This window comes from Ornithorhynchus anatinus, chromosome 3, assembly GCF_004115215.2.
Source record: "Ornithorhynchus anatinus isolate Pmale09 chromosome 3, mOrnAna1.pri.v4, whole genome shotgun sequence".
In the NCBI taxonomy this organism is placed as follows: Eukaryota; Metazoa; Chordata; class Mammalia; order Monotremata; family Ornithorhynchidae; genus Ornithorhynchus; species Ornithorhynchus anatinus.
The window spans coordinates 23,911,223-23,931,505 of record NC_041730.1 but is presented as its reverse complement, the minus strand read 5'-3'; the positions used below and the strand labels follow the sequence as shown (position 1 = coordinate 23,931,505).

The 20,283-nt window shown below is 50.0% G+C and overlaps 1 protein-coding gene across 3 annotated transcripts in view; it reads left to right on the top strand.

Annotated features, from left to right (window-relative positions):
- The window catches only part of CD82 (CD82 molecule), a 50,399-nt gene extending 32,417 nt beyond the window's left edge, over nucleotides 1-17,982 (top strand). For all 3 annotated transcript variants that reach the window (XM_029061101.2, XM_007668023.2, XM_029061102.2), the window contains exons 3-9: nucleotides 581-653; nucleotides 5,338-5,462; nucleotides 6,002-6,076; nucleotides 10,347-10,454; nucleotides 14,797-14,982; nucleotides 16,227-16,310; nucleotides 16,536-17,982. In XM_029061101.2, the coding sequence (XP_028916934.1) occupies nucleotides 581-653; nucleotides 5,338-5,462; nucleotides 6,002-6,076; nucleotides 10,347-10,454; nucleotides 14,797-14,982; nucleotides 16,227-16,310; nucleotides 16,536-16,613 (729 nt within the window). In that variant the 3' untranslated portion in view covers nucleotides 16,614-17,982. The remainder of the gene's footprint in view (nucleotides 1-580; nucleotides 654-5,337; nucleotides 5,463-6,001; nucleotides 6,077-10,346; nucleotides 10,455-14,796; nucleotides 14,983-16,226; nucleotides 16,311-16,535) is intronic.
- The last annotated feature ends 2,301 nt before the right edge of the window (nucleotides 17,983-20,283 follow it).

Below are 20,283 nucleotides of genomic sequence, written 5' to 3'. Positions count from 1 at the left end.
TAATACTATCTGTGGTATTTGGGTGCTTACTGTGTGCCAAGCACTCTACTAAGTGCTGGGATTAGACAAGACCTTGGAGACTCGGGATCATCCACATCAGCCGCACACCTGAGGAGATCGGGAAGAGACTGAGGGAGGAGCGGGGGCAGAGAATGGAAAATTAGTGGGGCAGTGCCATCTACCCTTGCAGCCACTTGGGTCACTTGGTCGGGTACTCTCACTGGTCACAGCTTCTGTAGCTGCCTGACGTGTCCCCAGTGCTCCATTTTGGGGTTGCCTTGGAAGTGGCTAGTTTCAGCCTGGAGGCTTTCTGCTGCTCCTGGGCAAGGGGTGATGGTGGTAACAAAAAGCTACAGGCCTCTCCCAGCCCTCACCACATTCTCACAAGCCTTGGGGCTCCCACGGTCCAGCTGCTGCAGAGGTCTCGTGTCCTCCCTGAGCAAGATCAGCTCCCTGGGAAAGTGGGCATCAGCTCGGGTCATGGTGGTTGTCAGCTCCCTGGGAAAGTGGGCATCAGCTTGGGTCATGGCGGTTGTCACCGTGCTTGTTCTGTCCTCAATCCCCTCATCTCCTTTTCCAGATCTTGGGAGGCATCATCCTCGGGTGTGGAGTATGGATCCTCGCCGACAAGACCAGTTTCATTGCCGTGCTGCGTAAGAGACTTGTCCTCCCCTGCTCTTTGTTCCCTGGCTGACAAGTGGGGTGTGGGTCCATTCGATTAGGAGCTGGGAGCAGGGGTCTCCGATACTGTTCTGAGTCTCTCCGCTGTGGTGGGTGGGCTAGGCTTCTTCTGAGCAGGGGGAGACTGGGAGAACAGGGAGTTGGGAGACTGAACTGATGCATCAGTGCTGGGAATTCCTGGCTGAGAGGCACTAGATGAATACATTTGTTTTTGCATATGAATAATGACCTGAGCCCAGGGAAAGCAAACTTGGAAGCTGGCTTTTGGGCTGAGGCTCACTCTCCTTAGAGGAAGCTAAAACAGGAGTAGTAGCATGGCCTAGTGGAAAGAGCACAGACCTGGGAGTCAGAGGACTTGGGTTTTAATCCTGATTGTCCCACTTTGCTGTTTGACCTTGGGCAAGTCACTCAACTTCTCTGTGCATCAGTTACCTCATCTTTGACATGGGGATTTAAGACTATGAGCCCCATGTTGGACAGGGATTGTGTCCAACCCGATGATCTTCTATCTATCTCAGTGCTGAGTACAGTGCCTGGCACAAAGAAAGTGCTTAGCAAATACTATTAAAAAATAATCAAATGAAAGGACTTCTGAACCAGTTCCACACAGTTATTAAATTGTGGGGTGGCCTTGGGCACCTCCTTTAACTTCCAGCCCTCAATTTCTCTATCTGTTCAGTGGGGATACAGAATTATCTTTTCCTTCCCTCAGAGTCTGAAATAAGGTTTCTCTAAAGCCACTCGGCTCTCTCTGGAAGAAAGGTGTGAGGAACAGTAAGTTATAACCCACTAGACTGTAAGCTTTCTGTGGGCAGGGAACATGTCCAACAACTCTGTTGTACAGTACTCTCCCAAGTGCTTTAGCACAGTGCTCTGCACGTACTAAGAGCTCAATAAATACCATTTTTAATGATCTTAACTATAGAAACCTAGTCTCCAAGAACACCATTAGACTTCAGTCCTGCTTTCCTTCAGTCTCAGTGAAGCAAGGAGAGTGGGAATCTGCGGCACAGTAACAGATTGTGACTTTAGAAAGTCAGAACTCAGGCCTCTGAAAGGCTCCAGGAGAGTTTCACCATCAGGATGTTTGGAAGTGAAGAGGAGGTGGGGCGTCTTCTCTCCTTTTTTGGGGATGGCTGACGGGTGTGTGTGTGTGTGCGCGTGTGCGTGCATGTGTGTGTGTGTGTGTGTGTGCGTGTGGTGAGGGGAGAGGAGAAGGCAACAGCTGTCTGGAAGAGAAAACAGAAGCAAAGCCCTAGCACCTGCCACCCATCTCCTCCCTACATTGGATGCCAATGGTAGGGTTATGTGGAAGTGGTGAGAACCAGGGACATTCCAGTACTGGCTGGCTCTTGTTTCTCCCCAGGGAGCAGCCTAGCCCTGCTCCATTCAGGTCTGGGCACCCTCTTCTATTTGTTCCACCAGCTGGGGGTGTTGGCTCTCTGCTTCCTTCCGGGGGATTTCCAGTTTTAACACGCTCACCCCCTTCCTCAAGTGCAATCCCCTCCCTTCTAGTAAGCAACCTGAGCTCTCTTGGGCAGAGCTCCACATGGATCTGTGCGGGGGGTGAGGAGGGAGAAAGGGGGAGGTTGAACTCTGCCAGCTTAAAGGGCGGTAGGCCTGGAGACAAGGTCCAGGCAGGCCTGCCAGGTGGCTCTGGTGAGGAGCTGAGTGCAGGCCTGAATCTTTTACGGGCCTGAATCTTTAAGGGGGCTTCCTGGGGCCAATGTTTTCCTGAGGCCGAGACAGTAAGGTCCAGGAGACCCATGGGAGCCGTGTTCTTCCTCTCCGCCCCTGCGCTTGCCCACAAAACTCCTTGGAGTTCCTTGTGGGCTTAGGACCCTGCTTTGGGAAGGAGCAGAGTGAACACCAGCCTGGAGTTCCATGACAAGAGACTGGCACAGTCAGAGTGAGGAAGAAGAAAGCTTGGTGGGAGCTGGTTATGTGTCCGCTTATATACCTGACCGTGCACCTCTTAAGCCCTTACCCAGTCCCACAAGCATTTACATGCATATCCATATACTCTACTATTTCCCCTATCTGTAGTTTATTTTAGTGTCCATCTGCTTCTGTAGACTGTGAACTCTTTGTAGGCAGGGATGGTATCTACCAACTCTATTGTAATGTACTTTTCCAAGTGTTTTTTTTTTTTCAATGAATTTAAACACTCACTATGTTCTAGTCACTGTACTAAGCACTGGGAGAGGTACAGGATAATCAGGCTGGACATGGAGCTCACAGTCTTAATACCTATTTTACAGAGGAGGTAGTTGAGGCACAGAGAAATGAAGTGATTTGTCCAAGGTCACAAAGCAGACACATACCCAAGCCAGGTTTAGAACCCAAATTCTGACTCTCTTTTCACTAGGCCACACAGCTTAACAGTGCCTTCTCCGTATATACAATAAGCGCTCAGTAAATAGCACTAATTGACCAGTTCAGTCAGCCACAAGCAGTCTCTGTGGCTCAGTGCTGATCATTCCTCAAGTGCTACCTAAGGGAAGGAGGAGGAAGGAAGTGGGAGGCAGTTTGGATTAGGGAGAAGAGCCTGGGATTGAGAGTAGAGAAACACAGTTTTGCCAGTGACCTGCTGTGTGACCTTGGGTAAGTCACTTAACATGTCTGGGCCTCAGTTTCTTCACTTGTAAAATGAAGATGAGATAGATCGAGTCTCACGTGGGACGGAGACTGTCTGATCTTCAACCTAGAAACTACCCCAGCAAACAGCTCATTGCTTGGCTCACAGTAAACACTTATTAAAACCATCGCCAATATTGTTCTCATTCTTCTCATTACTGAGAGGTACTGTGAGGCTGGGGAATGGAGCTTTGGGAAAGAGAGGACCCTTAGGCAACAGGTCATCTACTTTAAGTAGGGAATTCCTCTGGCCATGGAAGCAGAATACCATTTCTGGAGTTTGGGATTTCCTCTTTAAAAGGCAGACCTCCCCACCTTCTCCAGGTTTCTGTTGCCCTCTCCCCCAAGGGCTCCCCCTGAGGGAGAGTAAAAGCTCTAATCATTACTGTGAACCATGCAGGACCTTTCATCTGGGCTGTCCTTTATACCTGCTAATTATTGTTGTTGTTATTATTGTTGTTATAGTATTTGTTAAGCACTCACTATGTGCCAGGCACCATATTACTTAGTCTTAGCCTAGTTTGGGGAGATAGTTTGGGCCTCTCCCTGTCCCTTTACAGATAAGGATGCTTTTGTCTTCAAACAATCTTTAGTCCCTCATCAGAAGATTGCTGAATCTCAGACAGGTATTAAACTCCTCCTCCCAGGCAGCCTGGGAGGTAGGTGGGTGGCAAAGTGTCATCTGTATTTACAGTCTTGCTCCAGGCAGAGTTGTTGAGGGAAAAATCTCATTGATGGAAGCCCTCTGGAATTCTGGCAACCCATTGGCTGGCCCTCATCCCAAACCTCAGAGTGTACCCTGGCTGTGAGACTGGCCCAGAGACCAGGAGAGATTTGAGAGTCTGGGGGACCCTTGGAAAACCTACAGCTGGCTTACTTTGTAAGCTCCTTTCAGGACAGGGATCATATCTACCAACTCTATTTTTTTAATAGAATATTTAAGTGCATATTATGTAGCAGGCACTGTACTAAGCGCTGTCATAAACACAAGATGATGTTGGACACAGTCCATGTCTCACATAGGACTCTGTCTTAATCCCCATTTTACAGACGAAGAAGCTGAGGCACAGAGAAGTTGTGACCTGCTCAAGGTCACACAGAAGACAAGAGCTAGGATTAGAACCTAAGTCCTCTTACTCCCAGGCCACTAGGGCATCCTAGTGCAACACTGTTATATTGTACTTTCCCAAGCGCTTAATACAGTGCTCTGTACACAGTAAGCCCTCAATAAATATGATTGAATGAACGAATGAATCTTGCTTCACTATTGTACTGTACTCTCCCAAACGCTCAGTATCATGCCTTGTACTCAGAAAGTGCTCAGTAAATACCACTGATCAACTGGTTGGAAAGGACTCAGGAGAAGGAAGAAATCGGAGATCAGGACCTGCCATTGGTCAGGCTATTCCAGTATGCGGAATACTGGATGAGGGGTGGTCTTAGAGGGATTTGTGAGCTCAAGAATCCTATCCCATGTACCACCTGGAAGAAGCCACCTCATCCAGTGGTGGAATAAACTGCTGATTTGTGGTTCCTGGTTAGTCTGCACAGATCTGGCAGTCATGGCACCTGAGTTCTAATCCTGGCTCTGCCACGTGCCTGCTGGTTGACCTTGGGCAAGTTACTTAACTTTTCTTGGCCTCACTTTTCTCATCTGTAAAATGGGGATTAAATACCTATTCTCATTCTCCTTAGACTGTTGAGCTCCTGTAGGACAGGGAATGTATCCAACCTGATTATCTTGTATCTACTCCAGTGCTTAGTGCGGTGCTTGGCACATAGTAAGCCCTTAACAAATACCGCAGTTATTGGCATTAATCTGTATATTCCCCATAGGGCGTGACCTCCTTCCTCTCCTAAACTCTTGAGAGCTTAGGCTGGGGTTCTTCTTCTAGCTTGTCTTCTTTCTTAGTTGGTTTCTCTACCTGGTTAAATTCTCTGAGGTCGAGAATGGTGGGTTAGAGGGTGATACCATGTGTAATGTGCTTTCTTCTCCTTACCATCCTCCTATTCCCACAGAAGACTCCTCAGCCAACCTAAAGATTGGAGCGTACATCTTCATTGGAGTTGGGGCAGTGACCATGATCATGGGTTTCCTGGGCTGCATCGGAGCAGTCAACGAAGTCCGATGCCTCTTAGGGCTGGTAAGATCTGGTTCCATCTTTCTCTTCCCCCAAGTCAGTGGTTCCCAGTGGTGGGACTTGGGGAACCTCACAGAGGCCGCCAAGTTTTTAAGAGCTCTTGCGAGGGCAATCCCTGATGGTGCTCCCACATGCTCAGGGGAATATTGGAAGTTGTTTCTTCCTGAAGCACATGGGAGAGACCAGGAGCCAGCTGTGAGCCTTCCCACTTCCCTGGGCTCGGAACAGGCATTCGAGGTCTACTCACAGCGATTCCTTATGACCTCCGTGAGCATTGGAACGGAATTATGAAGTCCTGGTGGCCCCCATTGCTGCTGGAAAAGGCTGTTTGAGCAGGGAGGACTTTGACAACTGGACAAGTTAGTTACCATCTCCCTGAAACAGGCCTGGTGGGAGTCCCCTGAGGGCTGGCTTGGTGGGCGGGTTCCGACAGTGGCGTCTCAATTCTGTCTCATCTCCCTAGTTTTATGCCCTCGACAGTGGGATGGGTGGGGTGAGTGGGTTCCCTGCCTCTGCTCATGGATTTCTCCTTGTGTCGCCAGTATTTTACGGTCCTCCTGCTCATCTTTTTTGGCCAAGTGGCAGCCGGTACCCTCACCTACCTGTACAGAAACTCGGTAAGTGCTGTGCCTGCTCTGGGAGAAGGGATGCTTGGGGTGAGCAGCTAGGTGACTGGCCTGTGTTTCATGGTAAAGCCTCCCTTGTTCCCAGGGCTGAGCCTGGTCTGATCCCTAGAAATTGCCGGTTGGGAGTCTGAGCCCATGTCTCCACTGCTACCTCCCAGAGTGCCCTGCTGTTCTGTCCTGGGTGGGGCAGGATAGGGCAGGCTTTCTGCTTCTCATGGCCGGAAGGAATTTGGGGGTCGTTTCCTCTGTGGAGCTTGAGGAATTTTTTTTTCCCAGCACTTCATAAATCCCTGTGGAATGATAAACATGGTCGAGACACTGTTTATTCTTGCAGCAGGCCTACCCGGAGAGGAGGAGGAGAAGGAGGGACTTTCTGAGAGCGGATACCTCTCATTACTCCCACAACTCCCCTGCTATCGTGACTTCCATATGGCAGGACTGGGGAAGCTCCACGTGGTAGAAGGGAGGGATGAAACCCCTTCCAACCTGCATTTGGGACCCCACCGAAGAGCTCAGCTAGGGGTGACCGGTGAAATGCTTAGGGAACTGGACTCCTTCCCATAGATGGTTGATATTTGAGGTGCTGACTGGATACAGGTCCAATGTCAGGCTGGCTGCAGTTCAGCCTGGGATTGATCCATTAGTGATTCCTTTCCTAGCTGTGTCTGCGCACGGTGAAATATGGAGATGTGGACAGAACGTCAGCATAACCAGGACTCCGGCCCTCTGCCGGACTCGCCCGTCCTAGTAGCCAAAGCAAACTAAGGCCTGGGGAGTTCTGGGCTGAACGAGGGTGGGGAACAGCCTGGCTCTTCCTCATTTTGGTTGACTCTTCTTCTTCAGGGTGTTTCAGATATGAGCAAGGTTTGGGGTGGCAAGTCTTAGCTCACTCTGGGTTACTTGTGATTTCTCTTTAGCAAGAAGGAGAGAGAGAGAGAGAGAGGGATGGGGGGGCAAGGAGGAAGTTGATTTTATGGGGGTGTGCTGGTTGAGGGAGGGAAGCAGCCCCCAAGAACTTTTCATTCTCATCCCTTTTCCCCTCCCTTCCTCACCCCCCTCACCACACACAGCAACACACATGCTCTAATGCCGCAAGTGGATAAACAGGTTTTTGCAGCACAATGCTGCTCCTGTGTGTAACTTTCCCACACCTAGCAGTGGGGTGGAGTGGAACACCTAAGGCACTGCTCTCCTGTTTTCCCTTTCTGGGAGGCCATACTAGGGCCTTTGGGTTGAGGGAAAGTGGAGCAGGTTTTGTCTGGAGAGCAGAGAGGGCTCAAAGAGTTCCTGATGGGGTCGGCTGCCCCAGCAGCCCTCTCAGTCCCAAACCAGGCAGGGCAGGTGTGATGGACGGGGCCCTCGGGGGTGACATACTCGTTTGCAACGATGAGAAAGTTTTGTCCTTGCGATGTGCGTTTCTTCTCCATCGTCTCTCCTTTTTTCCCTCCACCCCGTAGTAGTAACAACCATTGCCAGAGTGTGTGTAGTTCCTGGCACCACCCCCGGTGCCCCCAACCTGCAAGAGGGGCACCAGACAGCGAACTGGTGAAACGGAACGCGAGCAATGGGTATGGATGGCATGGGGGCCATTCCACTGCCCGTGTTCAGTCTCGGCCTGTGGAGAGGTGTTTCCAGGGAAACGGCCCTCTGTAACTCTGAGTTGGGGCAGTGAAATGGGGAAGCTGATGACTTGTGCTGCCGTGACCACAAGTGTGATATAAATAGAACTATGTGTAATGATCAGTTCCCAGATAAGCAGCTGACAGAAGGACAGGTGGGATGGGCGGCTGGAGGAGGACCAGTCAAAGCCCACCAAAACAGAAGAGGAAGTGTCTCTAAAAAAAGATCCCTTGCACCTTGAGTGCGGTATGGGCTGAGAGCAAACCGGGGGGGCCCTCTCTTCCTCTATTTGTGGGAAGATGTATAACCTGAGGAGCAAGAGTGGGGACCTGGAGTGGTGGCATTCAATGTGGCTTCCCATGGGAAGTCAAAGGCTCCTCTGCCGCTCACCTCCTCACGGTTCCCTGTTGGCGCCTGTCCCGCCGTCGACCCCTGGTCCACGTCCTACCACTGTCCTGGAATGCCCTCCCTCCTCTCATCCGCCAAACTAACTCTCTTCCCCTCTTCAAAGCCCTACTGAGAGCTCAGCTCCTCCAAGAGGCCTTCCCAGACTGAGCCCCCGCTTTCCCTCTCTTCCTCCTCCCCATTCCCCCTTCCCCTCCCCTCAGCACTGTGCATATTTGTATATATTAATTACCCTATTTATTTTGTTAATGAGGTGTATATCTCCATGATTCTATTTATCTTGATGATGTTTTGTTTGGTTCTGTTTTGCTTTGCTGTCTGTTTCCCAATTTAGACTGTGAGCCCGTTAGTGGACAGGGATTGTCCCTATCTATTGCCGAATTGTACATTCCAAGCGCTCAGTACAGTGTTCTGCACATAGTAAGCACTCAATAAATACTATTGAATGAATGAATGACCCCTGATGAGAAGTAGCTCCAGGAGCTGTGTGGGATGGTGGGATTATTATGGGGAATAGTGGGTGGGCAGGATAAAGGCAGCTGCAAAGATGCAGGGAATGATGGTTGATCTTTTGGGTCACTTCCCGTTGGATTTAAATGGGTGGGAAGAAGGCATCTTGGAGTGTGGTTTCTCCCTCATGTAAACCGGGTCTCCCACCTCCACATTCTTTAGTAATGAATGTTAAAGTCAGAATGCGAGGAACAGGAAGCTGAGAGGAGTTGGAATTGGAAAGCTTATATGCCGGAACACTCTCTACTACTGCTACTAATAATAAGTGAGGTATTTGTTAAGGGCTTACTATGCATCCAGCACTGTACTAAGCACTAAGGTAGATAGATTATCAGTCTCTACATGGGACTCAGTCTTATGGTGTAGTGGATAGAACATGGGCCTGGGAGTCAGAAGGTCATGGGTTCTAATCTCAGCTCTGCCAGTTGTCTGCTGTGTGGCCTTGGGCAATCACTTCAATTTTCTGTGCCTCAGTTACCTCATCTGTGAAATGGGGATTGAGACTGTGAGCCCTGTGTGGGACAGGGACTGTGTCCACCCAATTTGCTTGTATCCTCTCCAGTGTGCTTAGTTATTATGCCTGGCACATAGTAAGTGCTTAACGAATACCACAATATTATTATTGTTAATAATATTGTGTAGGAGGGAGAACAGGTGGGGAATCCCCATTTACAGATGAAGGAACTGAGGGACAGAAAAGTTAAGTGACTTGCCAAGGTCATACAGCAGACAAGTTGCAGAGCTGAGATTAGAGAACCCAGGCCCTCTGACTCCCAGGCCCACGCTCTTTCCACTAGGCCTTGCTGCTGAGCTCTACTGTGCTCTGAAATTGCCCAGCCAGGTTCCAAAATGTCTCACTGCCTTCCCACTCCCCAGGGTCTTGAAGATGGTGGGATTAAGACCTCTCTCTATCCCCAAATTTCAGCCTCACCCTGAGACAGAGAAGATCTCAAAGTCATATGAAGCAGCATAGCCTACTGAATAGAGCATGGGCCTGGCAGTAAGAAGGACCTGGGGCCTAATATTAGATATTCCACTTGTCTTGTGTGTGACCTTGGGCAAGTCACTCAACTTCTCTGTGCCTCGGTTACCTCATCTGTTATAAGGTGTTTAAGACCACGGGTCCAGTGCCGGACAGGGATGGTGTCCAACCTGATTAACTCGTATCCACTCCAGTGCTTAGTACAGTGCCTGATGCATAGTAAGCACTTATCAAATACCGTAAAAACAAAAGTTCCCAGATGTTCCCTGCCAGCATCAGGCCCCGAGCACTCTGCTCTGCTGGCAACGAGTCGTCAGGGCGAGGGCCGCTGAGAGAGGCCAGGGGCTGAGCTCGGGAGGAACCTGGAGAGCGGGATTCAGGGCGCAGCAACATTCTCTAGAGTCTCGAGCCCAGGGACTCTGTTTCTATGCTGCCTCCTCCCCACCACACTAATCCCTAGAGTGTTCGTTTCCCCAGCCTGGCTGGTAGGAAGAGCAGATGGGGGCATTCTCTCACCCAGTTAGAGCATTGGCTCAATGGGAGACCCTGCCTGTCCGTTGTTGAGCAGCAACCCTGTGACGATGGGTTGCCACAGGAGGTGGGGCTGGGCTAGCAGGAGTTCACTTCTGGCCTCTTGGACCTTCCACTTCCAAATGCTCAAGCAGGAGAAAAGGGCGAGCGAGAGTCTGGTGTACTTGTGTTTCCTGAGGTCTGACTTCCTCCATCTTTCTTTTTTGTCCCCAGTTGAAGGAAGAAGTTGCTGACATCATTGGGAATTTCATTCACAAGTACAACCCGAATGATAACAAGACAAGCAGCATTGAGGAAGCATGGGACTATGTGCAAGTCCAGGTGAGGGGGTCGGCCTCTGGCTAGGGGCCTCTACTGTGCTAACATTCTCGTCTCTTTCCATCAGCTTCTCTCCCTCCAGCATCGGGCCTCTCCTGGGATGTGAGCAATGAAGGAGGAGGTAGAGAAGCAGCGTGGCTCAGTGGAAAGAGCATGGGCTTTGGAGTCAGGGCTCATGAGTTCGAATCCCCGCTCTGCCATTTGTCGGCTGTGTGACTGTGGGCAAGTCACTTAACTTCTCTGTGCCTCAGTTCCCTCATCTGTAAAATGGGGATTAAGACTGTGAGCCCCACGTGGGACAACCTGATTCCCCTATGTCTACCCCAGTGCTTAGAACAGTGCTCGGCACATAGTAAGTGCTTAACAAATACCAACATTATTATTATTATTATTAGAGGAAGAGGGACTGTTAACCTATTAGTTGGCCCTCATAATAATAACAGTAGTAATAACTGTGGTATTTGTTAAACTCTTACTATATTCCAGACCCAGCACTAAGCGCTGGGGTATATACAAGATAATCGGGTTGGACACAGTCCCAATCCCAGATGGGGCCCTATTTTACAGCTGAGATAACTGAGGCACAGAGAAGTTAATAATAATAATAATAATAATGTTGGTATTTGTTAAGCGCTTACTATGTGCCGAGCACTGTTCTAAGCGCTGGGGTAGACATAGGAGAATCAGGTTGTCCCACGTGGGGCTCACAATCTTAATCCCCATTTTACAGATGAGGGAACTGAGGCACAGAGAAGTTAAGTGACTTGCCCACAGTCACACAGCCGACAAGTGGCAGAGCGGGGATTCGAACTCATGAGCCCTGACTCCAAAGCCCGTGCTCTTTCCAATGAGCCACGCTGTCCAGGGTCACACGAGGGACAACCCAACCCTCTGAGGGTGTCTTGGTCAGCTTGATTGTAGTAGGGCTGGCACTGAGGCCAGGAGATACCCAACAGTCAAAGACAAGGGGGTGGTCCTTGGAAAAAAAGTTAGCAAATCGTCTAACCTGGTGGTCCGGGGAAGGCATGGGGAAAGCAACCCCACCTATGAGATCAGGCTCCGCACTTGCTATTGGAGCGGCCTTGGAACTGTAATCATGTTTCCTGCTAGTTGACTGGTCCCTCCTAAATCCCATATACCACTTGGAGTGGGACTGGGGCAGCCAGCTGGTTGAGGGAGGTGACTTTATTTCGGGCCGGCTGAGGCGACGGCTGCCCCGACTCTGCTTTGACGACACCAGAGCTGCTCCCCGGAATGGCGGGAGGACCCGTGGGACTTGAGACATCCGGGGAAGATGCACAGGATGGGGTGGCCACAACAGCTTGCAGCCCGACAAGCTCTGCAAAATCATCAGCCTTCTCTTGTCAGAGACCTGGAGGCATATGCCACTCTTTATCTGCCCTGGGCTGTTCTAGGACAGGGCCAGCCCTGTTCTCTCCAGCCTTCCCATGCCAATGGGGGCCCTCTTGGGCCCTGTTTTCTTCAGATTGCCTCTCTCCTCTGAAGGAGCAAGTCCAGGCTTGCCAGTCATTCTTGAAACTCACTAAGGACACTAGAATTCTGTCCCAACAACAAAACCTTGTTATCCTGTTCATTGTATGCCTGTCATGTGCCTTTACTGCTTCAAAAGTCCACTACCAAATGTTTTCCCTTCCTATGGACAGGGCTTCCATGATAATAGAAGGAGGCAGTGTGAGTCTGATTGCCTTTTTATTTTTTGGTGGCAGGTGGTGGAGGGAAGAGTGGAGGAGGAGAAAGAGGGCATGAAATTATTAGAAGACGGGGACCAGCACTTATTTTCGTGGCTGGCTTAAAATGGCCTCAAACATGGACCCAACCTAATGCATCCTTGGTGGGGTGAGGGGAGAGACTCAGGCCTTACTACCATTGGTCTGCATTTTTTGATGGTATTTGTTAAGCATTTATTATGTGCCAGGCACTCTTATAAACACTGGGGTAGGTGTATTATCAGGTTGGACACAATCCATGTCCCTTATGGGGTTCACAAGCCTAATCCCCATTTCACAAATGTAGTAACTGAGGTACAGAGAAGTTAAGTAACTTGTCCAAGGTCACATAGCAGACAAGTGGCAGAGCCGGGACAAGAACCCAGGTCCTTTGGATTCCCAGGCCTGTGTTAATAATAATGAAAAAATATTTGTTAAGCACTTACTATATACCAGGCACTGTACTAAGGGCTGGGGTGGATGCAAGCAAATCAGTTTGGATACAATCCCTGTCCCAGGTGGGGCTCACAGACACTCCCTATCTTACAGATGAGATAACGGAAGCACAGAAAGGTGAAGTGACTTGCCGAAGCAGACAAGTGGCAGAGCTGAGATTAGAACCCATGACCTTCTGACCCCCAAGCCCATGTTCTATCCACTATGCCCTTTTGCTTCTATCCACTAGGCCATGCTGCCCCTCACCAACCCAAGACTTCCCCATTCACCACCCCAGTTGACCTCCACGTGATGTAGCCGGGAGGCTTAGTCTTAGTGAAGCCAGCGAGCCAATCACACATAAGCAGCTTCCCATGTGCTTCCTCAGTCTGGCCCTTTTAGGGTCCTGTGACGGACAGTGTCATTGGTAAGCAACTTTCATGAGAGAGGCTCCTGATATTAGCTCTTTAAGACGAACTAGTAGTCACATAATAGTGATATCATTGATGTGCAATACTGGAGATCGTGTGGTGGTTCCCCAAGGCTCTGGCCTCTCCTTCCTCAGCTGACCATCATCTGATCTCTTTTCTGAAGGAAATATGCATCTTGCTTCTTTCAAAGTCTAGTGTAACCCTTGGCCTAGGGGAAAGAGTCCAGGCCTGGGAGTCAGAGGACCTAGCTTCTAGCCCCAGCTCTGCCACTTGTCAGTTGTGCGATCTTGGGCAAGTCACGACTTCTCTGGCTTCAGTCAGCTCAACTGTAAAATGGGGATTTAATACTGATCGCCCTCCTACTTAGACTGTGAACAACATGGGGGAAAGGAATTGTGCCAGACTCGCTTATCGTCTATCTATCCCCGCATTTAGTATGGTTCTTGATACACAGGGCTTAACAAATATCACAATTATTATAATTATTACTACTGCAAGGCGAGGCCTTGCTGACTAGCTGGGAGCGAGGATGGGGAGGGACGGGACCACAGGGGGTTAAAGAGTTAACAAGCAAGCTTTGGAAAGAAAAACAAACTCTAGAGTTGGAATTTTACCCCTGAGATTCCGGGTCTCTGGGGCGTGTTTAGCTGCCTTGGGGCTCCCTCTTGCGGCATTTGGAATGGTTCGTCTGCTACGTGTACCATTTGACTTGGCCTAATGGGGGGCAGATGAAGAAAGGGTGACCCTAGTTTCCTTATGGTTAAATGACCTCAGTTTCTGGGCGTGGGTGGGTGACAGCGGCTGTCTCTCCCCAGCCAGACCGGAGAACTCGGTGGAAGTGCCACTGAGATGGCCTGCCAACCACTTTCAGCTGGCCCTTGGCCCATTCCGATACCTCCCTCGATGCACTTATATCCGATTCGGTAACTTTTGGCACAGATCTCCGACCCCCGCAACCCCTTGCCCCGAGTTTTGCACTTCAGTTGCTGCTCCAGACATCACTCTGATCTAGGAAGGGAACACAAGTTGCTGAGGTGGGAGTTCTGGGCCCCCACCCAAGATCCGCTCTTAAGATCATGTAGGATGGGGCAATTCCTCAAAGCGGCCTTGTGTAACGGCATCACGCTATGCTGTGTGCCCCGAAAAACAGTGTGACATTGCTGTAATGCCTGGTCCAGGTTTAGGGTAGGCCGCCAGTGTTCACCCGGAATGTGGCCTGGTGTAGGGTAATGGTTCTGTCCCGCGTGCCTGTGCTCACTGGGCAGAAGTTGAATACCATGATGCCCGGCCCTCGGGATGGATGTCAAGGGGCAACAGTTGCCCTGCCCCTCCAAGAATCCTTTGGCAGTGCACTGGACAGAGTATGGGGCCTGATGGGCCTTTGCTCTGAGGCTGGGATCATTTTGCAACATTGGCCGGGATCATTTTTTTAATGTTCTCCCAACTTTCGGAGTGGCCACTCTGGGAACTGGCGATGCTGGGGATGTCAGAGAGGGAAATGGAGTAGAGAGCCTTAGCAGCTGCTGTCCCATCACACCTCCCCTCTGTCATCAGTTTGGGCATTCCCCTGTGAGCCACTGGGCAAAAACGGAATCACCTCAGGGCTAGCCTGATTCTGATGAGGCATCAACCTGTAAACTAGTGGGCAGGGTCTCCCAACTTGGTCGTATCACACTCTCCCAAGGTCTTATTACAGTGCCAAGCACTCAGTAAGTACAATTGATTAATCGATTGATTGTGTGGGTCTTGCAGGCACAATGCTGCGGTTGGAACAGCTACCTGAATTGGACTGAAAACACTTACCTCAAGGCTTACAATAAGACTGCTTTTCCTTGCTCCTGCATGAAAGACAACAGGAAGAACATGGAGAGGGGTATCTGTTTTATAAACAGCACCAAGCCAACTGATCAGGACCTATGGAACTACATCCACGAAGAGGTGAGCCTGGTGGGGTTCACATGCCGCTTCCTTCTGGGTGGCTCTGATCCCTCCCTCCCTCCCTCCCTCCCTTCCTTGTTCCCATTCCCCACTATTCACCATTCCTGGGGAGCCACTTTCCTCCACTCTGGGCCCCCTAACAACTTGGGGAGGGGAGAAGGAAGGGGTCAATAACCAAGGCAATTAGCTCCTGTCCAGGACAACTAGCCCCAGTCCAGGATGATAGCTTTTCCTGAAGCAGAGACCATGTGGTCTGTCCTGAGTTGGGCAGAAAGTCACCTGTGCCTAGTGGCCTGAGCTGAAGAGAAACCTGAGTCGTGGGTGGACATGGAGACGGAAGAAGTAGGGAAGGAGGGAAAATGTAGAAGAAGTGGGAAGTGTCTAGCACACCAGTCCTACAGACTAGGCTAAGTTCCTGATGATTGGACTTGGCTTTTATTTCAGTTCAACTCAGTCATATTTATTGAGTACTTACTGTGTGCAGAGCACTTTACTAAGTGCTTGGGAGAGTACAATATAACAATAAACAGACATAATTCCTACCCACAATGTGCTTACAGTCTAGAGGATGAGTTTACAATCTAGAGGATATTCGCACCTCTGGACCACTCAGCCCCAAAGAAAGGCCAGAAGTTCTTGAGCCTGGTCTATAGGAGGGTGAGCTGATAGTATCAGTATCTGAGGGCGGGGGTGGTCAGTCAGTGGTATTTTTTGAGCATTTACTATGTACAGAGCACTGTACTAAGTGCTCGGGAGAGTACAATATCCGACAATTGTTCTCACCGATTTCAAAGCCCCATTGAAGGCACATCTCCTCCATGAGGTCTTCCCTGGCTAAACCTCCTTTCCTCTTCTCCCACTCCCTTCTGTGCATCCTGACTTGCTCCCTTTATTTATCCCCCTCCCATCCCCATAGACCTTTTGATCATATCTGTAATTGATTTATTTTAATATCTGTCTCTCCCTCTAGACTCTAAGCATGTTGTAGACAGGGAATATGTCTATTTTATGGTATTCTCCCAAGTGCTTAGTACCCAATAAATATGACTGATTACAATATAGCAGAATTAGCAGACATGTTCCTGTCCATCATCATACTTTGCTCCCCATTTTCCTGCCTCCTCTCTGATTGAAGGCTGAGTGTGTGTCTCTGTGGGTGTGGGTGTGTTTGTGTGTATGCCCCACCACCCTTTTGAGCCCCACTTCCCCATAACCCTTTCTGATTTGGCCATGTGCTCCTGCAGAGCTGCGAAAGCAAAGTGCAGGAGTGGTTAGAGAAGAATTTGGGCATCATCCTCGGAGTCTGTGCAGTCATCGCTTTCATCGAGGTTGGTTTTTTGCTCCCTCTGCCTTTCATCTTCACTTGGTTCTTGGAATTGCTTGTGTGGTTGGATGGTAGTTGGTTTGGTTGGGCTGCCCCTCCCTCTTGGCATCCCAGCACACCTATTTACATTCACTCCACGTTGGAGGGGAGATGGGGTGGGGAAAGGGGCTGTATTGGTAAGAGAGAAGTTTTCCTGTCTCAATCTGACTCTGTGCTCTTCTGCCCCCAGCTTCTGGGAATGGTTCTCTCCATCTGCCTCTGCAGACACGTCCACACAGAAGACTACACCAAGGTCCCCAAGTACTGAGATCGCTGCCTCTGCCCAGCTACCTGCTGTGCAGGGAGTTGGTCATTCTGGCTTCTTAGGAGCCTTCTTCCATCAGTTGTCATTGTTGTGTCCCACACCTGTCCCCCCATTTCATTTCTCCCACTCCCTACTGCCAATATTTCCAAGCCCAGGAATCTTTGGAACTGAGCTCCTTCCAGTTTGGATGGGCAGGTCTTCCCTGTTCGAATCCTTTCTGTCTCCATTTCTCTTCAATTTACTGGGATATTTGTGTGGAAATTTGTTTTCCTGTCTTGTTGGGGGAACTGAATGCTCTCACCCTAGTTTTCCCCTTCTCCTTTCTCCTCCCAGATGCCACTTTGTCTTTTTCCCCTTCCCCCTGATCCAGCTAAGATTTCTGATCAAGTTGAGAAGGAGTTCCACTTATGATAGAGGACACCAGTTGATCCAGCCAGGATGGAGGAGACTTAGTGATTCAGGTGGATTGGGCCTCTCTGCACCTCTTCTTGTTGGATAGGGCTGAGGTCTTTCTTCCTGGGCTGAAGGATCTGTGGGTTGCCCTTTGGTGGGGGGAGGGAGGTGAGAGAGAGAGAGAGAAGTTGGGGAATGGGGAGGGGAAAGGAAACATTGCATCAGAACCTCCAACAGGATTTGACCACAGACTGCCACTTTATATAGAGAATCAACATTGTTTTCCAATATGTCTTTGTCTTGCATTTTTAATTTAAGCTAAGGGAGAAGAGGGTGCAAGCTGCAGCATCACTAGCAGAGGGGATGGCATGGTTGCCAAGGTAGGGGGTGTTACCTTAACTACCCATTGCAACAGAGCCAGGGAGCTTTTCTTTGTGGGACAGAGACCCACCAGGGAAGCCATCTATTGGCAGCAGAACCTTGGGATGAGTTATTAGCATTGTTCTTCGAAGGGCCGGGTGGAAAGAGTTGAAGGCCTTGGGGCATTGGTGGGGCCCAATCGACCTCCCCAAGGTCACAGAGCCACCTCAGCTTTCCTGATAGTTGGTGCTAAGGTTGGAGGGAGGGGTCCGAGGAGAAAGCCCACTTCAGAGCAAGTGGGAGGAACTAGAAAGGAAAAAGTTGATGTGGAGGAGGAGGGGAAGGCATTAGACCCCGATGAATCCTGCTCCCTCAAAGGAGACTTTGCTGCCCACCCAACCCACCTGTCCACCTGTCTACCCTGATTGTCTGTCTGGAGGGGCAGCTTGTTGTGCTGGGCCCTATCTGAGGAGTGCCTGCCCTCTCCTATCCCATCACCGCAGCCCCTGGGAGAGGAACACTGCCTTCGAGGGAGAGGGAATGGGGCTTTGCACATACAGTCTTGGAAACTAAAATGCTAGAAGATGCAGAGATTACAATAATAAAGATTTTTAACAAGCCCTGTGTCATTTTCTTCCTTTTAGCTGGGAATGGAGGGAAGAAACCAGGGCACAGAAAAGGATCAGTGTACAGAGGTCTGTACTAAGCTCTTGGGAGGGTACAACAGCTGGTAGATACATTCCCTCTGAACAATGAACTTTCAGTCTAAGGGGCTGGGGTTTTCCTTTCTAAGCTGAAGGATCTGTGGGTTGGCCTTTGGTGTGTGTTGGGGGTGGCGAGGGGCAGGGAGAGGGAAGTTGGGATGTGGGGAGGATGGAGGTGGAGGTTGTTTCCTGGTGAGCACAACTGGGCATGGAGACTGGTGCAACTTGCTAGCTGTGGGGGCAGCTGGACGGTGACCTGAGAGCGATGTATCTTTGATCTGTGTCCCTGTGCTGTGTGATGTGGGAGGAGAGGGGGATGAAGTGCTCTAGCTTCAGCACAAAAATCTGTGGTTCTTTGAGGATCTTTCCCTACTTTATTTCATTGGCTGCACTGGGGGGAAGATAAGGGTGGGGTTGCCTCACTCTCAAGACTCTAAGCCTCCTCTGAACTGTAAAATCGTTGTCGGCAAGGAACACGTCTACCAACCCTGTTACATCGTACCCTCCTAAGCGCTTAGTACAGTGTTCTGCCCTCCGTAAGTGCTTAATAAATTTGATTGATTTATTAATAAGTAGGGGACTGGGCGGGAATTGGTCTTAGTCTTATCCATAGAGGTAGCCCTGATCTGCTATTGCTCAGCAAGTCAATTAATGGCATTTGTTGAGCGCTTAAGCCCAATCCTTTGGAGCTGTATTCTAGGTACAAATCTGCCCTGACTCGCCATTTCTAACCCTCCTTCCACCCCCATTTCCCCCTCCCCGAGAAAAGAGGTGGGAGAGATTTTCCCTTTGACCTTAATCCGGCTTAAATTTTCCATCCCAACTCAGTTTGTCTTTTCGGAAAAGCAGTAGGTGTCGCCCAGAAGATGGGGGATGATTTACAATTTGGGCTTTTCACACTAGATGGCGTCATCTCACTGAAACAGGAACAAGGGCCGATCTTGCCCATTCCTGCGAGAGAAAACTTCATCTAGCAACTTCAAAATCCCCCTGGGTACCCAGCATTTCCCTCTCAGGGTCGCACCGGGAGAGTTTCCAGTCCTCTACCAGTCCCGACTATGGGAGGGAGAGGCAGCCTGAGGCCTACCCATTCCATTCCTAGCTTGGGCAGTGGTTAGCGAGCGGAAGGCAATCGGCTACACGTGTCGGGCAGCCCCGGCATGGGAGAGAGTCGAAGGCAGAGACTCAAGTTTACTGAGTGGAAGGTGTTAGTGGTAAACCACTTCCATATTTTTACCAAGAAAAATCTAAGGATACACTACCAGAATGATTGCAGATGGAGAGCAGGGTGGTCTGGGTTGGAAACGGCTCGACGGCGTAAGACGAGACCCAGCATTGTGCTATATAATTCGCCCAAGCTGAATCCAAGGAGTATGCCATCCTTTCCATTTACACTTGAAAAGTAAGGTGACCCTGGCTTCCAATAGCAGGCAGGAAGGCTCCTCATAAGGAAAGGAGGTGTCTGCTTACTGAGAAGGACTGTGTACCCCCTTTAATAAATAATGATAATAACTGTGGTATTTGTTAAGTGCTTCTCTGTGCCAGGCACTGTACTAAGCACTGGGGTGGAGACAAGCGAATCGGGTTGGACACAGTCCCTGTCCCACATCGGGCTCACAGTTTCAATCCCCATTTTACAGATGAGGTAACAGAGGCATAGAGAAGTGAAGTGACTTGCCCAAGATTGCACAGCAGAAAAGTGACAGATCAGGGATTAGAACCCATGACCTTTCGACTCTCAGGCCTATGCTGTATTCGCTACACCTTGCTGCTTCTCCAGATGCTCCCAGTTGAGTGCTCCCAAGTACCTAGTACAGTGCTCTGCAGACAGGTGCTCAGTTAATCATTTTGGATGAAAGTGGGTAGGAGAGAAAGGTAAGAGGATAGAAGAAAAAGCTTTGCAATGTCATTTATATTTGCATGGAGGACTATTTGGGAGTGCTTGCCTCAATGCTGTCTGAACCAGGTGTATGATGAGATGACGGCGGTTTTTCCATTTGAAGTTTCTCTGGAGGGAGGACCGCATGAGCTGCTGGTTGCCATGGAGCCGGAGTTCCCCTGAGGCTCTGGGATCCCAGGCCCAAGGTAGGCTGTGTGGTCCTGTCCTGTTACTGGTATGATGGGCCCCAGCCCGCGACTGTTCTGGCTTCCAGATGGGGGTTTGCTGCTTCCTCGAGGGTCAGACGCTGCCGCCTGGAAAAAAAGCCCACACTCAA